Raw genomic sequence first — 21,547 nt, 5'->3', positions numbered from 1 at the left:
TTGGTTGCATTTGATAAAGATTATTTGGTTTTCAAGTACCTATAAACTTGTTTTATTGTGAGTTTGAGATCTCAGAATATTTGAAAGAACAATTCTGGAGTTATTACAAGGCTATAAATGAAAGTGCATATTTAACTGAAACATAGGGCTTATCCGTTGGGGACCAGCTGCAGCACACATGTATTGAATGTACTTATGATTCTTTTTTGCTGCTTTCTTTTTCCTTACACTAGAATTTAGTTGGCTTGAGGTGAAAAAAAGTCGCAGATTGACCAATTTACATGTACCTTTAATGCTGACTGCATTTGTCTCTTCAAATCAAATTTGTAAGGACCAGAAGATTTAAGTTGGCAATGTAATCTGTATATTTCATAAAGTTTGTTGGCTCTTTCTTAGGTTATGTTGAAAAAAAGTGCCTTTTTGAAATCAGTTTCTGTATTGACTTCATTCTAGGTATTGTTTTCTCTTTTCTTCCCTGTAATGTCTCCCCAATCCATGTTTTTTCCTAGCCTTCAAGATGGTCAGCAAGGCCAGCAGTCCACAGCCCAGGTCAAAGTCCAGTCCCGCCCCCCTTCCCAGGCTGCAGTGCTCAGTGCTAGTGCCTCCTTGCTGGTGAGAAATGGGAGTGTCCACTTAGAAGCATCACATGACAATGCATCTGCTGTAGGCGGTAGCAGTTTGCACGATGAACTTGGTATGCAGGCCTTATATAATCTTGATGATACAAAAACTTGAATGCAGCAGATGATGGGTAATGATTGCAGTTCTTTTTTGAGATAGCTTCATTTTGGAACTATGCATAGGAGCACTTTTTATATAGGATTTACCCTATGTGTTAGGAAAATGTGACTTTTTGCTTTTTCCTTTTCTGTTTCTCTCTACTCTTATTCTGCATTTTCTTTTGGTCATGTCCATTTTTAATAGGTAGTTAAAGTGTTAATATATGTTCACACTCAATTCTGTTTTTCCCAGGCATTTGTACCATGTAGGAGAAAACGCTGACTTTTTTTAAAAAAAGTTTCTTACTGAACTTTAATTTCTTTGAATATTTTGAATGTGCTTTAGGAATGGGAAAAGTGCTTTCTAATTGTCTGCCACTATAGAATCTTTCTTTAAGATAGTCTATATTTCACACTATGTTCGTTATCTGTAGTAGGATCTATTTTATTTCAAAAGACTGTACTCTAAGGACATCATGGCTCCGTACTAATGTCACATAATAACTTTATAAAGTTTATTTCTTGTTCTTGTCAATATATCTGTAAACATATAAATTATTGAATAATTCTCAGAAGTGTGGTATCATTAAACATCAGTGATACATACCTACTTAGATAACTGTCTTATGCATTATTTAAGGGTGATACTTTATATTACTTTGGTTTCTGTGTCTCTGTATAATCTAGCTGTCTTGTTCTCAGAATACAGGTTAGTAATGGTTTAAGTAAATATAATGAAGAAAATCTAGTTATTCAGAAATAATTCACTTGAAAGCATTTACTCATTGTGATTTTGTTTATTCATGTTATAATTGCTTTTTACTTATAAAGATGATAATCCAGTTACTGTTTTAACTGGAAGGATATGAGGTATAAGTTGCCCAAATTAGGATTTAATAAAATTTTGTATGTTGACTCCTTTTTGTATTTTGTAAAAATGCTGAGTTGTAGAGAGGTATTAAGTATGTATGCATATCGATGAAAAGTGTCATCTTCAGATCTCACAGACACTTGAAAATGGTAATCTGAGATATTTATAACATTAGAATGTATGGTGATTCTAAATAAAATGAGAAAGCAATAAAACATTTTAAATGTGGAATGCTTTTGCTTTTGAGTTTGTAATTTGTAGAGGCAAGAAAGTTTATAAGGAGGCTGCTGCTTGACGGAGAATGAGGTAGACTCCAATTTAGCTACTTGTTTTAGTTGTAAGCAATACTTCTTTAGTTGCAAATACATTCAGTTATGTAATAACTTTATATGGCTATTTCTCTTTGCTTAACCCAAAGGATTTTTGTGAATCTGCGAATATAAAATTACAGTCACCATCTCATTGTTCATTGGCTTTATAGTAGTAGATCAGCTAAAATAAAAGGCTTCATTTTAATCCCTTTCAGAGTTTTAGACTTTTATCAGATCAAGCATAAAATGAAACAGTAGATGATTTTCCTCCATAAGAATTCTTAGTTCACTAAAAAAATTTGCTAAGCAAGCTTTAATGATGAAGTCTCATTCTAAATCCACATGTCAATTATTGAAAATACTTATATATGAACTACCTTTCCGGTTCTGAAGATTGGAAAAACCTCTTCTGATTGGAGACGACTTTAGCATCTGTTGGTGGATATTCAGGATATTCTCTTGAAATGTGGATTTTATCTTTTCTGTTAACTACCACCTTAAACTAGGTCTTGCTCTATCGTATTTGAATGGTGCCAAATTGAATAGTTAGTAATAATTAGCACAAAACAATCAATGGAGTGTATACCTGTTCCAAAGCCTGTAAAGTTGGCCAAAAAAGATTCTGAAAATGAACTGCAACTGAACTTAAAGGAATTGGTAGAGAAGCTAGAATATTTTTGTTGTGTGGTTTAATTTTCTACTTGATTTTAATTAGCAGTGAATTATGTGAATGAAAATTTGTGAGTGAATTTGGGTACTTTATACTCAAATATGTTAAAGTTAGCTATGATATTCCCTAAAAGTGGAGTATTTACACAGGATTGCTTCCTTCCAAATTTACCTTCTTCTATTAAAAATTTTTAACCAGTTTTTACATGTGAAGGTATATGCATATGCATAATTTATGTAAAGCATGCATATATATGCACTCATACATGTTTGCATATGTTTGTGTATGTACATATACGTATGCTGTTTTGCATTAAAAAAAAGTCTGAATCAGACATTGTTTAATTCTAAGCCTAGATAGTTTTCCTAAACTGTGTTTTCTACATCTTTATTTTGTGGTGTCACAATAGGTAACCATATCCATTTCCTGTACTAAACCCCGAGAATCTTTATTTCTCTGGCATTTTAAGGTTACCAGAGAACATTAGACATCATGGAAAAATTCACTAAAAATAGTATTATGAGGATTTTTTTAGTAGCTTATTAAGAAGAGGAAAAAGTACTTGTATCATCTGTATTCAGCAAGCAAAATTGTTAAACATGATTAATTTTACAATTTGAATTATAAGTGGCATAATTTAAAAGGAAAAACTTAGGCTGGGCTCGGTGTCTCACGCCTGTACTCCCAATATTTTGGGAGGCCAAGACGGGCAGATCACTTGAGGTCAGTAGTTCTAGAGCAGCCTGGCCAACATGGTGAATCCCCAGCTCTACTAAAAATACAAAAAGCCGGGTGTGCCGGCGCGTTCCTGTAATCCCAGTTACTCAAAAGGCTAAGTCACGAGAATTGCTTGAATCTGGGAGGCGGAGGTTGCAGTGAACCAAGATTGCGCCACTGCACTCCAGCCTGGGTGACAGAGTGAGACCCTATCTCAAAAAAAAAAAAAAAAAAAAAAGGGAAAACTTACGTAGTTTTCTTTCTTATTTATAGCTTTTGTTTCCATGTGTACCTAATTAAAAAGAAATTGGGTTCAAATGACTTAAGTGTTGGATGAGTTTTGGAAGTTAACATCTTTGGAAATGATATTTCTATCAGAATTTCTCAAATTCTTCAATGTAGTATGTTGCTCTTTATTTTGAAGACCCCATATTAAGGGTTAATTTTCTTCTGATTGGTCTTTTATTGGAATTGCTATTTGTTGTTGATTTTATACTGTTTTCTGAATTAAACTACAAAAATTCTAAATAAAACAAGCTGCGACTTAGTAATGCCCAGATTAAGTCACACAAGAGACTCTAAATCAGGTAGCCTTAAAGTTACGTTTTGTATCTGCTAATCTTTTCTATAGAATTTGGCAATTACTTCTCAGTTACTAATCCTAGTTTTCTCTTATAAATTAAGACTAATAAGTTGATGCAATGATGAAACTTGCCATTATAGCTGGTAGTTATGCTTTTAATTTGTAACACAGCACCTTGAACAAAATGTTCTAGATGAGATCAGATAGAACAGGAAACATTGCCTGTGGTTTTTTCTGTGTATGAAATTAGTGGTTGGGGTGAGGAAATGCTTTGAAAGTGTATATGAAGCTATTATTTTGTCTTTATGTGAAAAATTTAAAAATTACTGTTACAATGTTGATAAGAAATGACAAGAGTTCTATATTTATCAAGACGTAATTACAAAGCACGTATATATCATGAGTAGTATTTCTCTGATTAAGACTTTCTTAATGTATCTGATTTTTAAAAAGTGATGCTTGAATTGATTTTCCTTAGGCTTTCATTTGTTTTATTACTGTATAAGGATTGACAAAAGAGGTATTCTTTGAGGTAATCTGCTTTATTCTAGAGCTTGTTAACTTGAAAATGTAGTTGGCTGTAGGAGAATTATTGAAGGAAACCTGGCAACATTGCTCTTCCTATTAAGCAGTTCATAGCAGAAATATAATTTGGAAGCTTTTAAATTTTCTACTTTAAAAAGCAGAGACTCAGGTGATCTACAGTACTTTTAGTGACTTTTATTAGAGTTAGTCTTTGTGTTTTAAAAAAGATTATATATACTACTCTGTAGCATTTTGGGCTATTAGTACTTTTCCTTGTTACTATTAATACAGAGTCAGAGGACTGTAAGGGATCTTAGAGTTAATACATCAGTTCCTTATGTTATGGTAGATTATTTTCATTCATCTGAACAAAAAAGTTACATCCTTTTGCAGCAACCTTGGTTTTGTCCTTTATTATTGTTTTGAATACAAAAAAATAATAAATTCTATTCCTTGATCCTTTTTGGGGGGTGAGGGGCAACAAAGTATATATAAATGAAAGTAAAATGTTTATTTTTATCAAAACAATAAAAATACTTCATTATATTTCAAAGGAAGAAGTATTAAGAGGTTTAAGGGCTATATTCTACTTCGTTTTGGTAAAATTAGAATGTGCTTTTCTCATCCTTACAACAGAAATACAAGTTGACAAATACTGGAAAATACCATGAAGAAAATTAAGTCATCTACAATCTCATCACTAAGAGATAGCCACTATTAGTATTTTGTAATTTATTCCTTCCAGTCTTAAAATGTACATGTGTATATACACTTAAGAAAATAGAGTTAGGATCATGTTATGTGACTTTTGTGATACTGTTTGAGTTTTGTATCTTGCTTTTTTCACTTAACAGTCTGAACATTTACTCATTAGCTGTTCCTTGATTTTTTTTTTTTTTTTTTTTTTCTCTGACAGAGTCTCACTTTGTCGCCCAGGCTAGAGTGCAGTGGTGCAATCTTGGCTCACTGCAACCTCCGCCTCCTGGGTTCAAGCGATTCTGCTGCCTTAGCCTCCCGAGTAGCCGGGATTATAGGCATGCGCCACCATGCCTGTCTAATTTTGTATTTTTAGTAGAGATGGGGTTTTACCATGTTGGCCAGGCTGGTCTGGAACTCCTGACCTCAAGTGATCCACCCACCTCGGCCTCCCAAAGTGCTGGGATTACAGGCATGAGCCACCACACCCGGCCTCTTTGATTTGTTTTTAAGTGGCTGCATAATGTTTTGTCACTTAGATGTATGTGAAACTCAGTACAATATAGTGGACTCTGGAGCCAGACTTCTTGGCTTCAAATCTTTGCTCTACCAGTTATTAACTATGCGATCTTGGGAAAGTTATTGTCTTGTCTTATGCCTCAGTTTCCTCATTTATCAAAGGATGGCAAAAATAATGCCTACTTCATAGGTTTATTGTCAGGATTATATTTATTAAGCATACAATTAGAACAGTGCTTGACAATTGTAAACTTGTTGTATAATCATCTTTGTCATTATTGATAAAATATTATATCATTATTTAATCAGTTAACTAACCCCATTGTTAGTCTTCACACTGTTTCCTGATATTTCCTATTGTAGTGAACACTGTGCTGAATGTCCATTACATAAGTTTTTGTGTACAGCAGCTGTGATTATTTTCTTAGGATAAATAATGTTGAAATGGAATTATCAGTCAAGGGGAATATACATTTTTGGGGCTTTGATATATACTGTTAATGGCTTTATGGAAAGCTCTAGTTTATACTTTATCTGGTAGAGTTTGGGAGGATTGCCACAAATGTTACAAGTTAAAAGTAAATCTAGATGAATTTTATCTACTCTTATCTTCATCCCCTGGATAATGCTCAGAAGTTTATCACTGTTATTGTGAGAAGACTACTAGAATATTATTTCAAATAGTTTTGGGTACCTGAACAGCTCTAGGAATTTTACAGAAACTTACAGGGACAGGTTGAGATATTTAATTTGTCTCTTGCTAGTATGTTGTAAAGAATTCATTGAATCACTAGACTAGATTATCTGCTTTCTAACATTAATCATTCTTACGATTCTAAATTAAAGCTGGTTAGTATATGCATTAGTTGGAATATATGTTAGATTCTTTCAAGGAGAGACCCTCCTAAAATCATTGAAATGAAAGAGAAGTTTCTATTTCTCTCATGAAAACCATTGGGAGTCTAATGGGATCTATTTCTGTCATGATGGATGAATGATGTTACCTTTCACATGTGGCTTTCTTGCCTTGTCCAAAGTGCCTGCTGTAGTTGTTGACATTTTCCAGCAAACAGGAATGAGGAGAAAAGGTCAAGGACATCTAGCCTTTATCTTCCTGATTCAGATTTGGAAAACATGCCTTTCATTTTCTCCCACCTTTCATTGGCCATACATAATCATGTGACAACTTCTCGCCGTGGGAGAGGCTGAAAAATGTCTCTAACTAGGTGGACAAAAGCCCAGCAGAAATTCAGTGAGGGGAAGATTCTGTTCAGAGGAACACAGAAAATACTCTTGGCAGTGGCTATCTTTGGGTAGTGAGGAACTTTCTTTTTATATACTACTTTTTAATTTTCCGATGAGTAATAATTTTTAAATGAAACCATGAAACAGAATGGCAAATACCAATGTAATTCCCCCAAACCTTAGTATCTGGTAGGAATTTCACTGACTGTTTGCTGTTACATGCTCATCAGACTCTTACCTGGTCAGTCTTTATTTTCTTGTTTCTTCATCAATTTTATGGATATATAATTTAGGTACAATAAATGGCATCTGTTAAATGTATACAATTCAAGGAGTTTTAACAGATGTGTATACCCGTCAGATACCTTAATCAAGATGCGAGTGTTTCTGTCACCTTCAAAAAATTGTCTGTGCCCTGTTGGAGTCCATCGCTCTGCTGCCTCTGGTCGTAGACAACCACTAATCTGCTTTCTATCATTATGATTTCCCTCTTCTAGCAGTTGATATAAATGGAGTCATATAGTATACAGCCTTTTGTATGTACTTTTCCTGTAGTGTAATGCTTTTTGAGATTCATCGTACTGCTTGCATGTGTGAGTAGTTTGTTCTTTCTTACTGCTGAGAATTCCATTGTATGAGCAGGCTGTATATTGCTTATCTGTTCACCTGGCGATGGTTGTGTTGTTTCCCGTTTTGGTGTCGTGAATAAAATTTCTAAACTGTCTTTTTGAAAAGAGTTCTACATCCCCACCACCAAGTTCCAGTAGTTCCCTTTCTTGCCAACATTTGCTTTTGTTGGCCTTTAGAATTGTAGACATAATGGGTATAGAATGGTAATTCATTGTGGTTTAAATTTAAATTTCTCTTATGACTAAAGATAATAAGCATCTTTTGGTGTGCTTATTGGCCACATACATATATATCTTCTTTTGTGAAGTGTGTCCAGAAATTTATTCATTTTAAAAATTGGGTTGTTGGTCATCTTCATCTTCTTTTTTTTTTTTTTTTTTTGTTTTTTTGAGACAGAGTCTCACTCTTGTTGTCCAGCCTGGAGTGCAGTGGTGCAACCTTGGCTCACTGCAACCTCCACCTCCTGGGTTCAAGTGATTCTCCTACCTCAGCCTCCCAAGTAGCTGGGATTACAGGCGCATGCCACCGCGCCCAGCTATTTTTTTATTTTTTTATTTTTAGTAGAGACGAGGCTTTGCCATGTTGGTCAGACTGGTCTCGAACTCCTGACCTCAGGTGATCTGCCGGCCTCGGCCCCCCAAAGCGCTGGGATTACGGGCATGAGCCACGGCGCCCAGCCTGGGTTGTTGGTCTTCTAACTGTTGAGGTATGAGTTCTTTTGATATTTTAAATACAACTTGTCAGATACAAATTACAAATATTTTCTCCCATTCTGTGGCTTGTCTTTTTGTTTACCTGAGCAGCCTTAATGTCATCAATATCGTTATTATAGATTATTTTACCCAAGTAAGAAGAACTTGTCTTTTTGAAATAAAATGTGAGTGGATAATGAAATCACAGCAAAATATGAACTTGTACATTCACTTTTGGAAAGTTCAGCCGATTTGGGGATTAGCAAGCAGGAGTGGAGTTTTTAGCAATTAATTAAGGCATGTTTTATTAACTCAGAACTAGATAATTAGATAGCCATGTCAGTAAAATATATCAGTATGTAAATCTCTCTTATAGTTGCCAAGCAATAGCGATATCTGTCTTTCCTTACCAGTCCCCAAAGCTGTGTTCTAAACCAGGCTTTCTTCTTATACCTACCCTTTTCCTTATTCTTCTGATTTAAAAAGCTAGACCAGCATTGCACATACTAAGAAAAAAGACGTGTTCTAAATATTGAAACTTGAAGTTACAAGGACATAGTGACCTGATTTCCATTGTATCACGAGGATTAAAGAAGTTTTTGGAGCCTAAGATTCTTGGTCTAGGACAGGTGTTGGTAAACCACCGCCTGTGGGCTAAGTCCAGCTCTATACCTACCTGTTTTTGTAAATAAATAAAATTTGTGTTTATGTTCTGTGTTGTCTATGCCTGCTTTCATGTTACAGTTGTAGACTTGAATTGTTGCAACAGAGGTTATCTGGCCCATGAAGCCTAAAGTATGTATTATCTGGCCCTTCACAGGAAAAGTTTTGTGACCCCTTTATTTCTCCCCTAATCTAGGGAGAAACAAGTCCATTAACCTAGGGGTTCCCAACCCCCAGGCCATGGACTGGCATGGATCTGTGGCCTGTTAGGAACTGGGCTGCACAGCAGGAGTTGAGCAGGGTATGGGGAGCGAGCATTTCTGCCTGAGCTCTGCTTCCTGTCAGGTCAGTGGCAGCATTCAATTTTCATAGGAGCATGAACCCTATTGTAAGCTGCACATGCGAGGGATCTAGGTTGCCCACTCCTTATGAGAATCCATTGCCTTATGATCTGAGGTGGAACAGTTTCATCCTGAAACCGTCCTCGAATCCCCTGGATCCATAGGAAAATTATCTTCCATGAAACTGGTCCCTTATGCCAGAAAGGTTGGGGACCGCTGCATTAACCAGTAAGCAGCAATATAGTGAGTAATTTCTGTGTGGGTGAAAACTGAGTCACCACTTATGATTATAAGTGGGGTGCTATCCAAGAAATTAGAATTGATCTTAAAGTCCTTCTCTTTAAAAGTATAATATATTCATTGAGATTGCATTATGAACACAATGCTATCTCCATCAGGTTATTTCTTAAATAACATTTCTATTATTGAGTACTTCAGTCATATAGAATGTATGTGGTCCCCCAAATGTCTTTTAAAAACTCGCTTTATACATTTACTGCCCATACATCTCTCTTTGTTCTTATAGCCTCTCTCTGCCCTATGAGTAATACTAAAAAAAAGAGAAGTCAGTGTAGACAGTGCACCAGGCTTGGAGGACACAGAATGAAGGGAATGTTGGGGAGGTAGGTGGTTAAAGAAGAAAATTATCCAAGAAATTTAAGAAACCTCTTTTGTTGTTGATACTTGGAAGATTAGAAAAACTGTATGGATGATTTGTTGTTCTAGTAACTACCTCCTTCCAAGATACATATAGGTATCTTTAGAAAAATGAGTGATGTCAAGAATGCAACAGGCTGGGCGCGGTGGCTAACACCTGTGATTCCAGCACGTTGGGAGGCTGAGGCAGGAGGTATCACTTAAGCCCAGGAATTCGAGACCAGCCTGGGCAGCATAGCGAGACCCCCATCTCTACAAAAAAGTTTTAAAAAGTAAGCCAGGCACTGTGGCGTGTGCCTGCAGCGCCAGCTACTCAGGAAGCTGAGGCGGGAGGATTGCTGGAACCTAGGAGTTGGAGATTGCAGTGAGCTATGATTGTGCCATTGCACTCCAGCCTGGGTGACAGAGTGAGTCTCTGCCTCAAAAAAAAAGAAAAAAAAAGGGAATGCATTGGAGTTTCTTAGGTGAGTACTATTCTTAAAATTCTTGATGTGCTCAACTTCGTTTTGTATGGTGAGGATTTTTACTGATAGGACAAGTTAGAGAATCCCATTAATTTCCCATGTCTTTTATCAGTATCTTGTGAATGTTTATCAGAATTTGCCTGCTGTACCATTCATGGCTCTAGGCAAATGCTTCAAGTATTCTTGGTGTTAAGACAGTATCCAGTTTTACTCATCTTCCTGTTGCTCATCACTTATTTATTGACCTGTAGTTGTTACTTTGAAATATTACTTCAAAAGAATGGTTGTGTGTAATTAACAAATTTTATGAACAATAACAGTCACGATTGAGTATTCAATAAGACTGCTAAGAAATACTAGGTATCTTAACTTTTTTTTTTTTTTTTTTGAGACAGGGTCTCACTCTCTTGCCCAGGCTGGAGGGCAGTGGCATGAACACAGTTCACTGCAGCCTCAACGTGCTAGGCTTAAGTGATCCTCTCACCTCAACCTCCCAAGTAGCTAGGCCCATGGGCACATGCCACCACACCCAGCTAGTACGTGTGTGTGTCTGTGTGTGTGTGTGTGTCTGTGTGTAGAGATGAGGTCTCACTATGTTGCCTGGTGTGTGTGTGTGTGTGTGTGTGTGTGTGTGTGTGTGTGTAGAGATGAGGTCTCACTATGTTGCCTGGGCTTGTCTTGAACTCCTGGGCTCAAGCAATCCTCCCACTTTGCCTCTCAAAATGCCGGGATTACTGGCATGAGCTACTGCGCCTGGCATATCAGCTTTTTGTGTATGTGTCTTTAGAGATGCAATCCCTTGGCCAGTATAATTTTTACAAGTCTGAAGTTCCAGTTTCTAATCTTGTTTATTTTGTTAGAAAGTGATTTTTTTTTTCTCCTTAAGTCATGACAGAGGCATTCTATCAGGTATAATTAATTGGTCACAGTTGAATCATGATGAGATGGCTTAGTTTATAATCCAAATTCATGTGAGAAGGACATATTTCTTTGCTCTGCTTTCTACTCTGTTTATTAGAAAAAATTAGTATTGAAGTATTTTTCTTAATGCAGAATAATATTAAAATAGGGGTATTGTAACGGCATATTTTACTTTGGATCTAAAGTTTAAATATGATGGTTTTAATCTCAAAAGAAATAGTAAAATTGCTGTGTATGCCAAGAAAACTTGTACAAATTTAACATAATCTTTATAAACCAATAGTAATATATGTTTATTTCTCGTTGGTTATTTTTTAAGCTGCCTTCAGTAGGTTACATTAGCACATTAAATTACATTTAGCAATTTTTTTTTTCTGATGTGTTTATCTTCAGAGTAAAATTTGGTACTTCTAAAGTACATAGACTTGTTCTTTTGGAGTGAAGTTGGGACTACACCATGAGGCCTTATTACAATGTTAGTTTGTTCTGACAAGTGCCATGTGTATTTTTAAGAACCTAAACATGCTTCTGAAGCTTAATAGACAAAAGCTTCTTGAGGAAAAAAAGAAAAGCACTGTTGAAGTCATGTACTTCTGTTAAAATCATAGCCTCCCTTTTAGACATCTTTATGCTTCTGCTTACATTTTTAGATTTTATTACTTGTTAGTAATTTGCATAGAATCATTCAGAGTTGTAAATTTAGATAGTAATAGAACTACTCAATTTTTCCAAATGTCTGTCTAGAAAAGCTTTTTTTGCATTCTTTATGTTTATTTAAAATGCAACTATTTCTATATAAATTTAATATTAGATATTTATACATAAAAGACAACATGGTAGTATAATGACATCATATTCTTTTACTGTTTCATTTGAAAATTACAAAGATAATATCTTTAGTTGATTTTGTTACAGATACATATTATTTTTAATATACCAAGAACAGAACTTATATATTAATAGAAATCATTTGTAAAGCTTAAATGCTGAGAAATACTGCAACAATTTAAGTTCTATTGAATACAGAATTAACTTATTTCTAAAATATGTATAAATTATGTTATGACAATACATTTATGCATTCTGTTCTTACTGAGTTTCACATGCAGTAACCAAGCCCTCTTTGCTCTTTGTTAATCTATGATTTTAGTCATTTTATGTAGTTAATAATAATTCTGCATTTATGTAATCCATTATTTTGAGCAGATATTTTTTTCTGTTAATGTAAGTTTAATTATGATAGCACCGCTAATCATTGATTATCCAATAAATGAATACAGAACAGAGCATTAAAAACTAAAATTAAAACTTTTTTAATTTTAAGTGAGCCAGTATTTTTAATTTTTTTTTCAGTAGCAACTTCTGTAATTCACCCTACCACTTTAAAAAAACTTTCAGTGATACATCTGTGAAGTAGCCAAGTTGACGGCTTGTATCATTTCATTTTAGCTCATTAATCCAGTTTCTATTAGAGGTGCTAAGGATGAATGACGTATGACTAAAAGATGGGGGTGGGGAGCGTCTTAAATAATTCACATGCTGAATACCTTGAAAAAAGACAGCAAATGAAGTGAGCACTTCACAGAAAACCTTTTTTTCCCTAACTTACCTCAGGAGTATATTATTCGACAAAAAAAAATGTGGCTACAGAAAACACCATAACTTTTATGATCCATAGAATGTACTCAAATAATTCAAATTGTTATTTTTTTCCTGGTTCTAGTCATTTTAAAGAATGAAGTAATGCTTGAGATGTTCTGTAAACTCTTAGTCATATTAGTATATTATGGAGTCCTTTTATTAGCATTTTTTCAAGTATTTCACTTAAATAAAAAACCCTTATTGCACACTCTGCATTGTAGGCATGGGAATATCTGACTTTTAGCCTTACCATCAAGTCAACATTGACCTTTAAGATTCCTGTTTTGGCTGGGCGTGGTGGTTCACGCCTGTAATCCTAGTACTTTGGGAGGCTGAGGCAGGTGGATCACGAGGTCAAGAGATCAAGACCATCCTGGCTAACACGGTAAAACCCTGTCTCTAAAATTAGCCGGGCGTGGTGGCGGGCGCCTGTAGTCCCAGCTACTCTCGGGAGGCTGAGGCAGGAGAATGGTGTGAACCCAGGAGGCGGAGCTTGCAGTGAGCAGAGATTGTGCCACTGCACTCCAGCCTGGGTGACAGCGCGAGACTCTGTCTCAAAAAAAAAAAAAAAAAAGATTCCTGTTTTTAACCTCTTTAATTCCAGCTAATAAAATAAAAACCTCATAAATGCTTAGAAAACACCCTGGACTAGACCAAATGGTTGCAGAGTTGTATACCTCATTTCATTGCCTTCGTGGAAATGTATATTAATTAATTTATGCTCCCTTTTCATCACCGATATGGCTACCATAGATCCTCAAAGGGGAAGAATACATCTCAGGCAGTATGTAGAGTTTTAACATTTCATTATCAGAAATCATTTTATATTATAAAGTTCATCTTAAGAGAATTCAGAAAATCTATATTCATTTGCGACATTTGCAACCAATATGATTTCTAAACCTTTTATCAGTTTCATAGTGATATTTGGCTGTAGCAATTGCTGTTTCTAAATTTTTCATAGCACTCTTGTGGTAGAAACATACAACAAATAAAATTCATTAAATAATATAATTTAATTATCACCAACAGTACTAGCTCTTTCAATTCACTGACCTTTCTTAGATACACTTGGACACTTTTCTTCTTAAGAAACACAGCTCAGAATGCAGTCACACAATTTTGTGGGCTTGTAGTTTGAGCTGTCTCAAACTTAAGAAGCTTTGCAAATGGCTACTCACCCCCCGCAAGTAGTTGTCAGGTGGTTTTTAAACATTAAATTCATTCATATGATCACCTGAATAGAGAATGTGCTGTGGGAAGAAGAAAAAAAGAGATTGGTATTGCAAAGCTGACTTAAGTCCCTTCCTTTTAATACCTGATTATGTATGTTGATGTTCTACCCTACTGTCCAACGTTCCTTTTCAACTCACGTCATGCTGAATTACATGCAGATCATTGTTTTAAAAATATTTTTTAAAAAGGTTATGGTGTATTTTCTTAAGATGTAAAAACTTATGAAATTTAGTATATCATGAAGGAAAAATTTTGAGTATTCTAATGGCTTTTTAAAATAATCATTTATTTGCTAGGTAAGTTCTCTTCTACGCTGTATGAGACTGGTGGCTGTGATATGTCACTTGTGAATTTTGAACCAGCAGCAAGAAGAGCATCCAATATCTGGTATGTGTGAAGTCGTATTAGAAGTGTGTGTACTTTCATATGTTTGTCATGTTTAATGTTTTTAAGCCTAGAACTATAAAAGTTAATTTTTTTGTTTTTTATAATTTGTTTAATGTTGTTAATTGACAAATAAAAATTATAAGTATTTATGGCATACAACCTGATGTTTTGAAATATCGTATACATTGGCTAAATTGAGCTAAAATTAACATGTATTACCTCACATACTTATAATCTTGTTTGTGGTGAGGACACTTAAATCTACTCTCTTAGTGATTTTCAAGTATACAGCACATTGTTAACTGTAGTCACTAGGTCAGATATAAAAGTTATTTTGAAAACATCTTTATATTTACTCTAATAATTTGTCATAGTGCATTTGTTTCTAAAAACTTAAGGTAGAATTTTTTTTGCTCTGGAAAAAAAAAGTATTGTTTTTAAAAAAAAAGCTATTCTGTGTTTTAAAAACTAAAATCCCTAAGATCTTACAGTAGCACAGTGTTTTCCCACAGTGTCAAATTTAATTGTAAATTTCATGTTCTTGATGTATAATGTATAAAAGCTAATCAGGACTTACTCTTCATGTAAGTTCTTACATAACTAAGTTCAAACCTATCAGTTCTCTTTATGTAATTTTAAAATTTTATTTCCTTCAAAGTGTTTGGTCAAGTACCTTTTTAAATAATCGACTTTCATTTTGTTTAAAATTTCTTTTACTGGCTTTAAGGAAGAATTTCTTAAACTATGTCTCATATGTTACCTTTGGCTTCTTTTTTTCCCCCCATCTGAAGGAATTTGTAAGATAATGAAGTCAGGAGAAGAGCAAATAAATTAGAAATCTTGATCATATAACATCAATTATATTTTTAGAAGGTGTTAACATTTTTGTTTTCTAAAATTTTGATCGTATTGCTTATTTATTCAAATTGCACTTTGAAGCCTATTCTTGATTAATTAGCTTTCTTTCCCCTCAAGAGTTACTGAATCTTTTTTTTTTGAGACGGAGTCTTGCTCTGTCACCCAGGCTGGAGTACAGTGGCGCGATCTTGGCTCACTGCAAGCCCTGCCTCCCAGGTTGGCGCCATTCTCCTGCCTCAGCCTCCTGAGTAGCTGGGACTACAGGCGCCCGCCACCACGCCTGGCTAATTTTTTGTATTTTTAGTAGAGATGGGGTTTCACCATGTTAGCCAGGATGGTCTCGATTTCCTGACCTCATGATCTGCCTGTCTCAGCCTCCCAAAGTGCTGGGATTACAGGCGTGAGCCACCACACCCAGCCTAAGAGTTACCGATTCTTATTTTAGGACTTCTGTTTAATGATAGATCACATCTATTTAAATGTTAGACATCTGTGGGCTGTTTACTTATTTTTTTGTTTTGAGGGACCGTTTAAAGCAATAAAATATTGCAGTCATTTAGCTCCACATGCTGAAAAAATAGAACATATAGATAACTATGCTCCTCAAGCTCCTTTGGTCTAGTTTCAGAATTCACCCTCTCAAAAAATTATTAAATTGGACTGTTACCCTGACTGTGTAACAACGGAAACAGTAGGAGGAGGGAGGGATAGAAATGCTGTTACCATGTTTAATGTAGTTCAAGAGAACAATTCCTTACACCATAAATGTGGTAAAGCCTCAAGTTTTGAAATCCAAACATGACTGAACTGTGGAAACTGAATTATGTTGTAGGTTATTACATTATAGCTTAAGTTTATTGTGTCTTTACTGGTTCCTGGCAATATGTTTATTGCTTTCTTTGCATTATCTCATTTAAACACTTTCACAAGAACCTTGTGATACAGATACTATTGTCATATATTATTGAAGAGGAAACGGAAATATGAAGAGGGTAGGTAACTTGTCCAAGATCTCATTCAGTGGAAGAGATTTGAATGTAGTCACTGACCCAGAGTCTATGCTCTTATCACAACTCTAGGAAAATGCTATTTTTCATTTTGAAGTTAACATGGAAAAGTGAAGATATGTGAATCTCATCTGAATGTTAAAGGATATATTTTTCTTTCTGTTTGACAAACTGTTTGTTCCCTATTTTTTATTTTATTTTAGTGACACAGATTCTCACGTATCCAGTTCTACCTCAGTTCGATTTTATCCACATGATGTGGTAGGTTTTTCTTTATTTTTACAACATGATAAATTTTCAGATTAAATCTGAAATATGTATTTATATAGATAGCTATAAAAGCCATAAAAATTGATGAAGTTACACAAAAATTTTTCGAAAACTATGGCAAAATCACTTTGCTGTCCTCCAGTGGCTCTCTTTTTCTAAGTCCTTTGATAAGAAACAAAAGTACAAGGTTAAGAAACCCTGGGATAGAGTATTTTAAAAAGTATTTTGGAAAGTATTCGTCAATGCTTAGAGATAGAAATGGCTGTTAAATATAGGAAGTAAATTTTCTCAACTATACCCAGATATGTGTTTGAAAAGTAAAAACCCTCCCTACTTTTTGGCTATAGTGTATTCCTGGAAACTGCATAGGAAAGCAAACATGGGAAGATGATTGTTTTATTGTTTTCTACTTTTAAATGGTATGGGAACCTTGAGATAGCAAAATGCTGCCTAGTACTGTGCCAAATAGTCAACTTTTGATGCTTTCTGAGGAAAAGAAAACTGGTAAACTGATGCGTGGATGAGTTGAAGTTAAATGTAGTGTAGTAATTTGTATAGCCTCAGGTGAGCAGCTTGCCAAAACAAACAAACAAACAAACAAACAGGCGAGGGATTTGGAAATATAGTTACAACAATGATGAGACTATGGGAAGAAATGAGAGTTGCTGCCATCAGATCCAATGCAGTGGAGCTGCATTATCAGATTTAACACTGATAATGAGGTTCAAAGCTTAAGGAGAAAAGAGTATAAATGTGACAGGGAGAAGAGAAGCCACTAACGATTCACATTAAGTGGTTTTAATAGATTCGCTAGCTATACAGTTATAAAATCTTAGGATTTTTTCTTAAGCATTCCCTGAGAAAAATCTTAAGATTTTAAACACTTTTCTAGTCAATTATTTACAAAAGGTTTATTGATTAATTAACTTTGTTGTAGTTCATTTCCTATTGTCACCTTCTATAGTTTCTGGTGATCATAACATATTCATAAAGAGTAGGCTGGGCGCAGTGGCTCACACCTGTAATCCTAGCACTTTGAGAGGCAGAGGCGAGTGGATCACGTGGTCAGGAGTTCAAGACCAGCCTGGCCAAGATGGTAAAATCCCGTCTGTACAAAAAATAGAAAAAGAATTAGGTGGGCATGGTGGCAAGTGCCTGTAACCCCAGCTGCTTGGGAGGCTGAGGCAGAGAATTGCTTGAACCGGGGAGGCGGAGGTTGCAGTGAGCTGAGATTGCACCACTACACTTCAGACAAGACTCCGTCTCAAAAAAAAAAAAAGTATTAGAGAAGAAAATTAAAGGGCTTAGATAACTGATAAGCTAATTGAGTAACTGTTGAATTATGAAGATATTTTATTTTGAATAAACATATTAAATAAGTATTGAAGATATTTTAAGCCTTTCAATGCTGACTTTCTTTTAGCTCTCTCTCCCACAGATTCGATTGAATAGACTATTGACCATTGATACAGATTTGTTGGAGCAACAGGACATTGATCTAAGCCCTGACTTGGCAGCTACTTACGGCCCAACAGAAGAAGCTGCCCAAAAGGTTAAACACTATTATCGTTTTTGGATCCTACCCCAGCTGTGGATCGGCATTAACTTTGACAGACTCACACTTTTGGCCCTGTTTGATAGGTGAGATTATAGTGTGATATTAATGATTCGTGCAGATTTTATTTTTAAGATGAAGAGTCTTTAATTACCCACTGAGGTTTTTACCTGGTTATCATGTTGGGAAATGTTTTCTGGTTTTGTCCTCTTGAGATAAAACTTAAGGTAATGGGTTTCTAAACATTGACTATCTTAAGTCCGTTAAAAGTGTTTTGGTTGCAATTTCAGTATCTTTTACAAAGAAATTATTTTTGTTAATCAATGAGACTCATACAACTGCTACTCAAAAGCCAAAGAATATGAGTTGTTGATGATTTTTAAGTTATAGGTAATATGATGCAAAGTTCTGTATAACAGTTATAAGAGGAAACTTGTGTTTCCCTGTTTCTTAACACTACTATCTTAATGGCAAACACAAACTTGGTGACCAATAGCTGCTTCCAGTCAACATGGAGTAACAGGATTGGATTTATCATCCCATGTGAAACAACCAAAAATAGACAAAGTACATGAAACAGTGGTTTTCAAGACACTGGAGATGAGAAAAAAAGGACAGTGATTCCTGAGAGATGACAACAAATAACATGAGCCCTACAGTTGCCCCAGCTTAATGCTTTGAGAGAGTTTCTAGGCCGCAAGGCAGGGAGGGAGAACTGAAGTAGAGTCCAGCCAACTTCCTGAGTTAAGGAGATAGAACTGGGATTCCAGGGAGGCTATGGCAGTTAGAGCCCATAGGACAGACTGTCAGAGAGGAGAGAGCTGCTTCAAGAGAGAACCTTAGAGATCTGCACTGAGTCACCTTGACTGTTTGGCAGAGTATGGATATGTTCCTGTATGTGAGGAAACTATTGGAGCCAGGGAAAGAACCATGTGAAAAGGAACAGAGGAACAGTTCCTGGCAATCACACAGCACTGGGAATAGAAGATGTCCCTACCAGCCAGATTGGAGATGTTTATGGTTCATATTTTGTGGTGCCTTGTGTAGAATACTCAGGAAGATCTTTAAAAGTGGGGAATAATTAGCCCTAGCAGGAGCACTACTTCACACCCACCTAACAAGTCATAAAACCAAGACCCAAAGGGATCAAACTGTTTCCAAGTAACATAAAATCTAAGAAGATTTATGGAAATCCAGAAATACCCAGCACCCAACAAGTTAAGATTCACAATGTCTAGCATTCAGTCAAAGATAACCAAGTGTGCAAAGAAGTGAGAAAACAACCTATAACAAGAATAATCAATTGAGACCAAACTGTAGCTTGCATAGATATTAGAATTAGCAGACAAGGACATTAAAACAGTTATAACTGCTTTCCATATGTTTAAAAAGTTAACTACGGACATAGAAGATACTTTTAAAAGTCCCAAATCAAACTTACATAGTTGAAAACTATAATCCCTGAGATGAAAAATATACTGGATGGGATTAATGGTAGATTGCACCTTGTAGAAGAAAAGATTATTGAACTCACTCGAAGTCATAATAATGGAAACTATCCAGAATGAAACAGAAGAGTCCACTGTCCCCAGTGAAAAGAGTATAAAAACAAAATGAGAAAAAGCTGTGGGACAATTACAAGAGGAAACAAGGAGACAAAAGATTTTGAAGAAATAAGGGTGGAGAACTTTCCAAATTTGATGAAAACTATGAATATACATTCAGGAAGCCCACTGAACCTCAAGCATAAAATACTTGAATAAAACTACACCAAGGCACACAACTGCTCAAAACCAGTGATAAAATTGTTAAAATTGCAAAAGAAAAAAAGAGGAGCAAGGATAAGGAAGACATCCTTTTTATTGTTGGAAATAACAAAGTGAAAAGACAATAGAGGAACATCTTTAAAGTACTGAAAAGAAAAAAACCCTGTTAACCTACAATTCTATACATAGCAAAAATACCTTTTAAAAATCAAAGTGAAATAAAGACATCTTCAGATTGGAAAAAAAAATGGAAAGAATTCTTTATGAGCAGACCCACACTACAAAAAATGTTGGAGGATGTCTTTCAGGCAGAAAGAAAGTGATCTCAGATGGAAATATAAGTCTACCCAAAGGAACAAAGATAAATGGAAATGGTAAGTCACTATATGGATAAATGTAAAATATTTCTTATTATTAATTAAATCTCTTTAAGAGATAACTTTAAATGAAAATAACAATGCTTGGGCAACCCGCTCGGGTCCCCTTCCACACTGTGGAAGCTTTGTTCTTTCGCTCTTTGCAATAAATCTTGCTACTGTAAAAAAAGAAAAAAAAAGAAAATAACAATGCTTTTTGTGGTTTATAACATGTAAAAGTAAAATTTATGATAATAGCATAAAGGCAGAGAGGGGAGAAAAGCATACTATTGTAAGTTTCTTATATGTGAAGTGATACATCATCACTTGAAGGTAGACTGTCATAAACGTATATTGTAAACCCTAGGCTGGATGCAGTGGCTTACACCTGTAATCCCAGCACTTTGGGAGGCAGAGGCAGGAGGATCACTTGAGCCCAGGAGTTTGAGGCCAGCCTTGGCAACCCAGTGAGACCCTGTCTCTACAAACATATTTTTAAAAATTCTTACCAAAACCTACTGTAAGGCAATCACTAAAATAACAAAAGAGTTGTAGCTAATATGTCAAAAAGGAGATAAGATGGATTATAAAAATTACTGTTAATCAATAAGGTGGAAAAAGATCAAAGAATAGATGAGACAAATAGGAAACACATGACAAGATGACAGAGTCAGAAAAAGTCAGAAATTGGCCGATTAGATAAAAAAGAACAACACTCAACTCCAAGCTGCCTACAAGGAAGGTACTTTAAATATAAAAACAGAGGACAGTGTGGTGGCTCATGCCCATGATCCCAGCACTTTGGGAGTCTGAGGTGGGAGGATCTTTTGAGGCCCAGTTTTCGAAAGCAGCCTGGGCAACATAGACCCAGTTTCTACCAAAATAAAATAAAAACAAATAGGTTAAAAGATGGAAAAAGATATACCATGCTAACATTAACAAAAGGCTTATTATACTGGCTGTATTAAAGTCAGATAAAGTAGACTTCAGAACAAAGAATATTACCAAGGATAAAGAAGCCCATTTCTTAGTGATAAGGAGTTAATTAATCCACAGGATTTAACAGTCCTAAATGTTTGTACACCTGAAACAGAGCTTCAGAATTCATAAAGCAGAAGCTAATAGAAGTGGAGAAATAGACAAATCACAGTTATAGGTGATTTCAGTACTTCTCTTTAAATAATTGATAGAATAATTATTTAGAAAATCAGTGAGGATATACTGAACTTGAACAGTGTTATCAACCA

General features: G+C 35.3%; 1 protein-coding gene across 5 annotated transcripts in view; it reads left to right on the top strand.

Moving 5' to 3' along the window:
- The window catches only part of PCNX1 (pecanex 1), a 207,257-nt gene that overhangs the window by 87,126 nt on the left and 98,584 nt on the right, over positions 1–21,547 (top strand). For 2 of the 5 annotated variants that reach the window (XM_055288932.1, XM_055288933.2), the window contains exons 8-11: positions 510–694; positions 14,398–14,488; positions 16,557–16,614; positions 18,047–18,264. In XM_055288932.1, the coding sequence (XP_055144907.1) occupies positions 510–694; positions 14,398–14,488; positions 16,557–16,614; positions 18,047–18,264 (552 nt within the window). The remainder of the gene's footprint in view (positions 1–509; positions 695–14,397; positions 14,489–16,556; positions 16,615–18,046; positions 18,265–21,547) is intronic. The other 3 variants (XM_055288934.2, XM_055288936.1, XM_055288935.2) reach the window with 3 other exon arrangements.

The sequence above is a fragment of the Symphalangus syndactylus genome, chromosome 8 (assembly GCF_028878055.3).
Source record: "Symphalangus syndactylus isolate Jambi chromosome 8, NHGRI_mSymSyn1-v2.1_pri, whole genome shotgun sequence".
NCBI classification, from domain to species: Eukaryota; Metazoa; Chordata; class Mammalia; order Primates; family Hylobatidae; genus Symphalangus; species Symphalangus syndactylus.
This window is presented reverse-complemented; position numbering and strand designations above follow the sequence as displayed.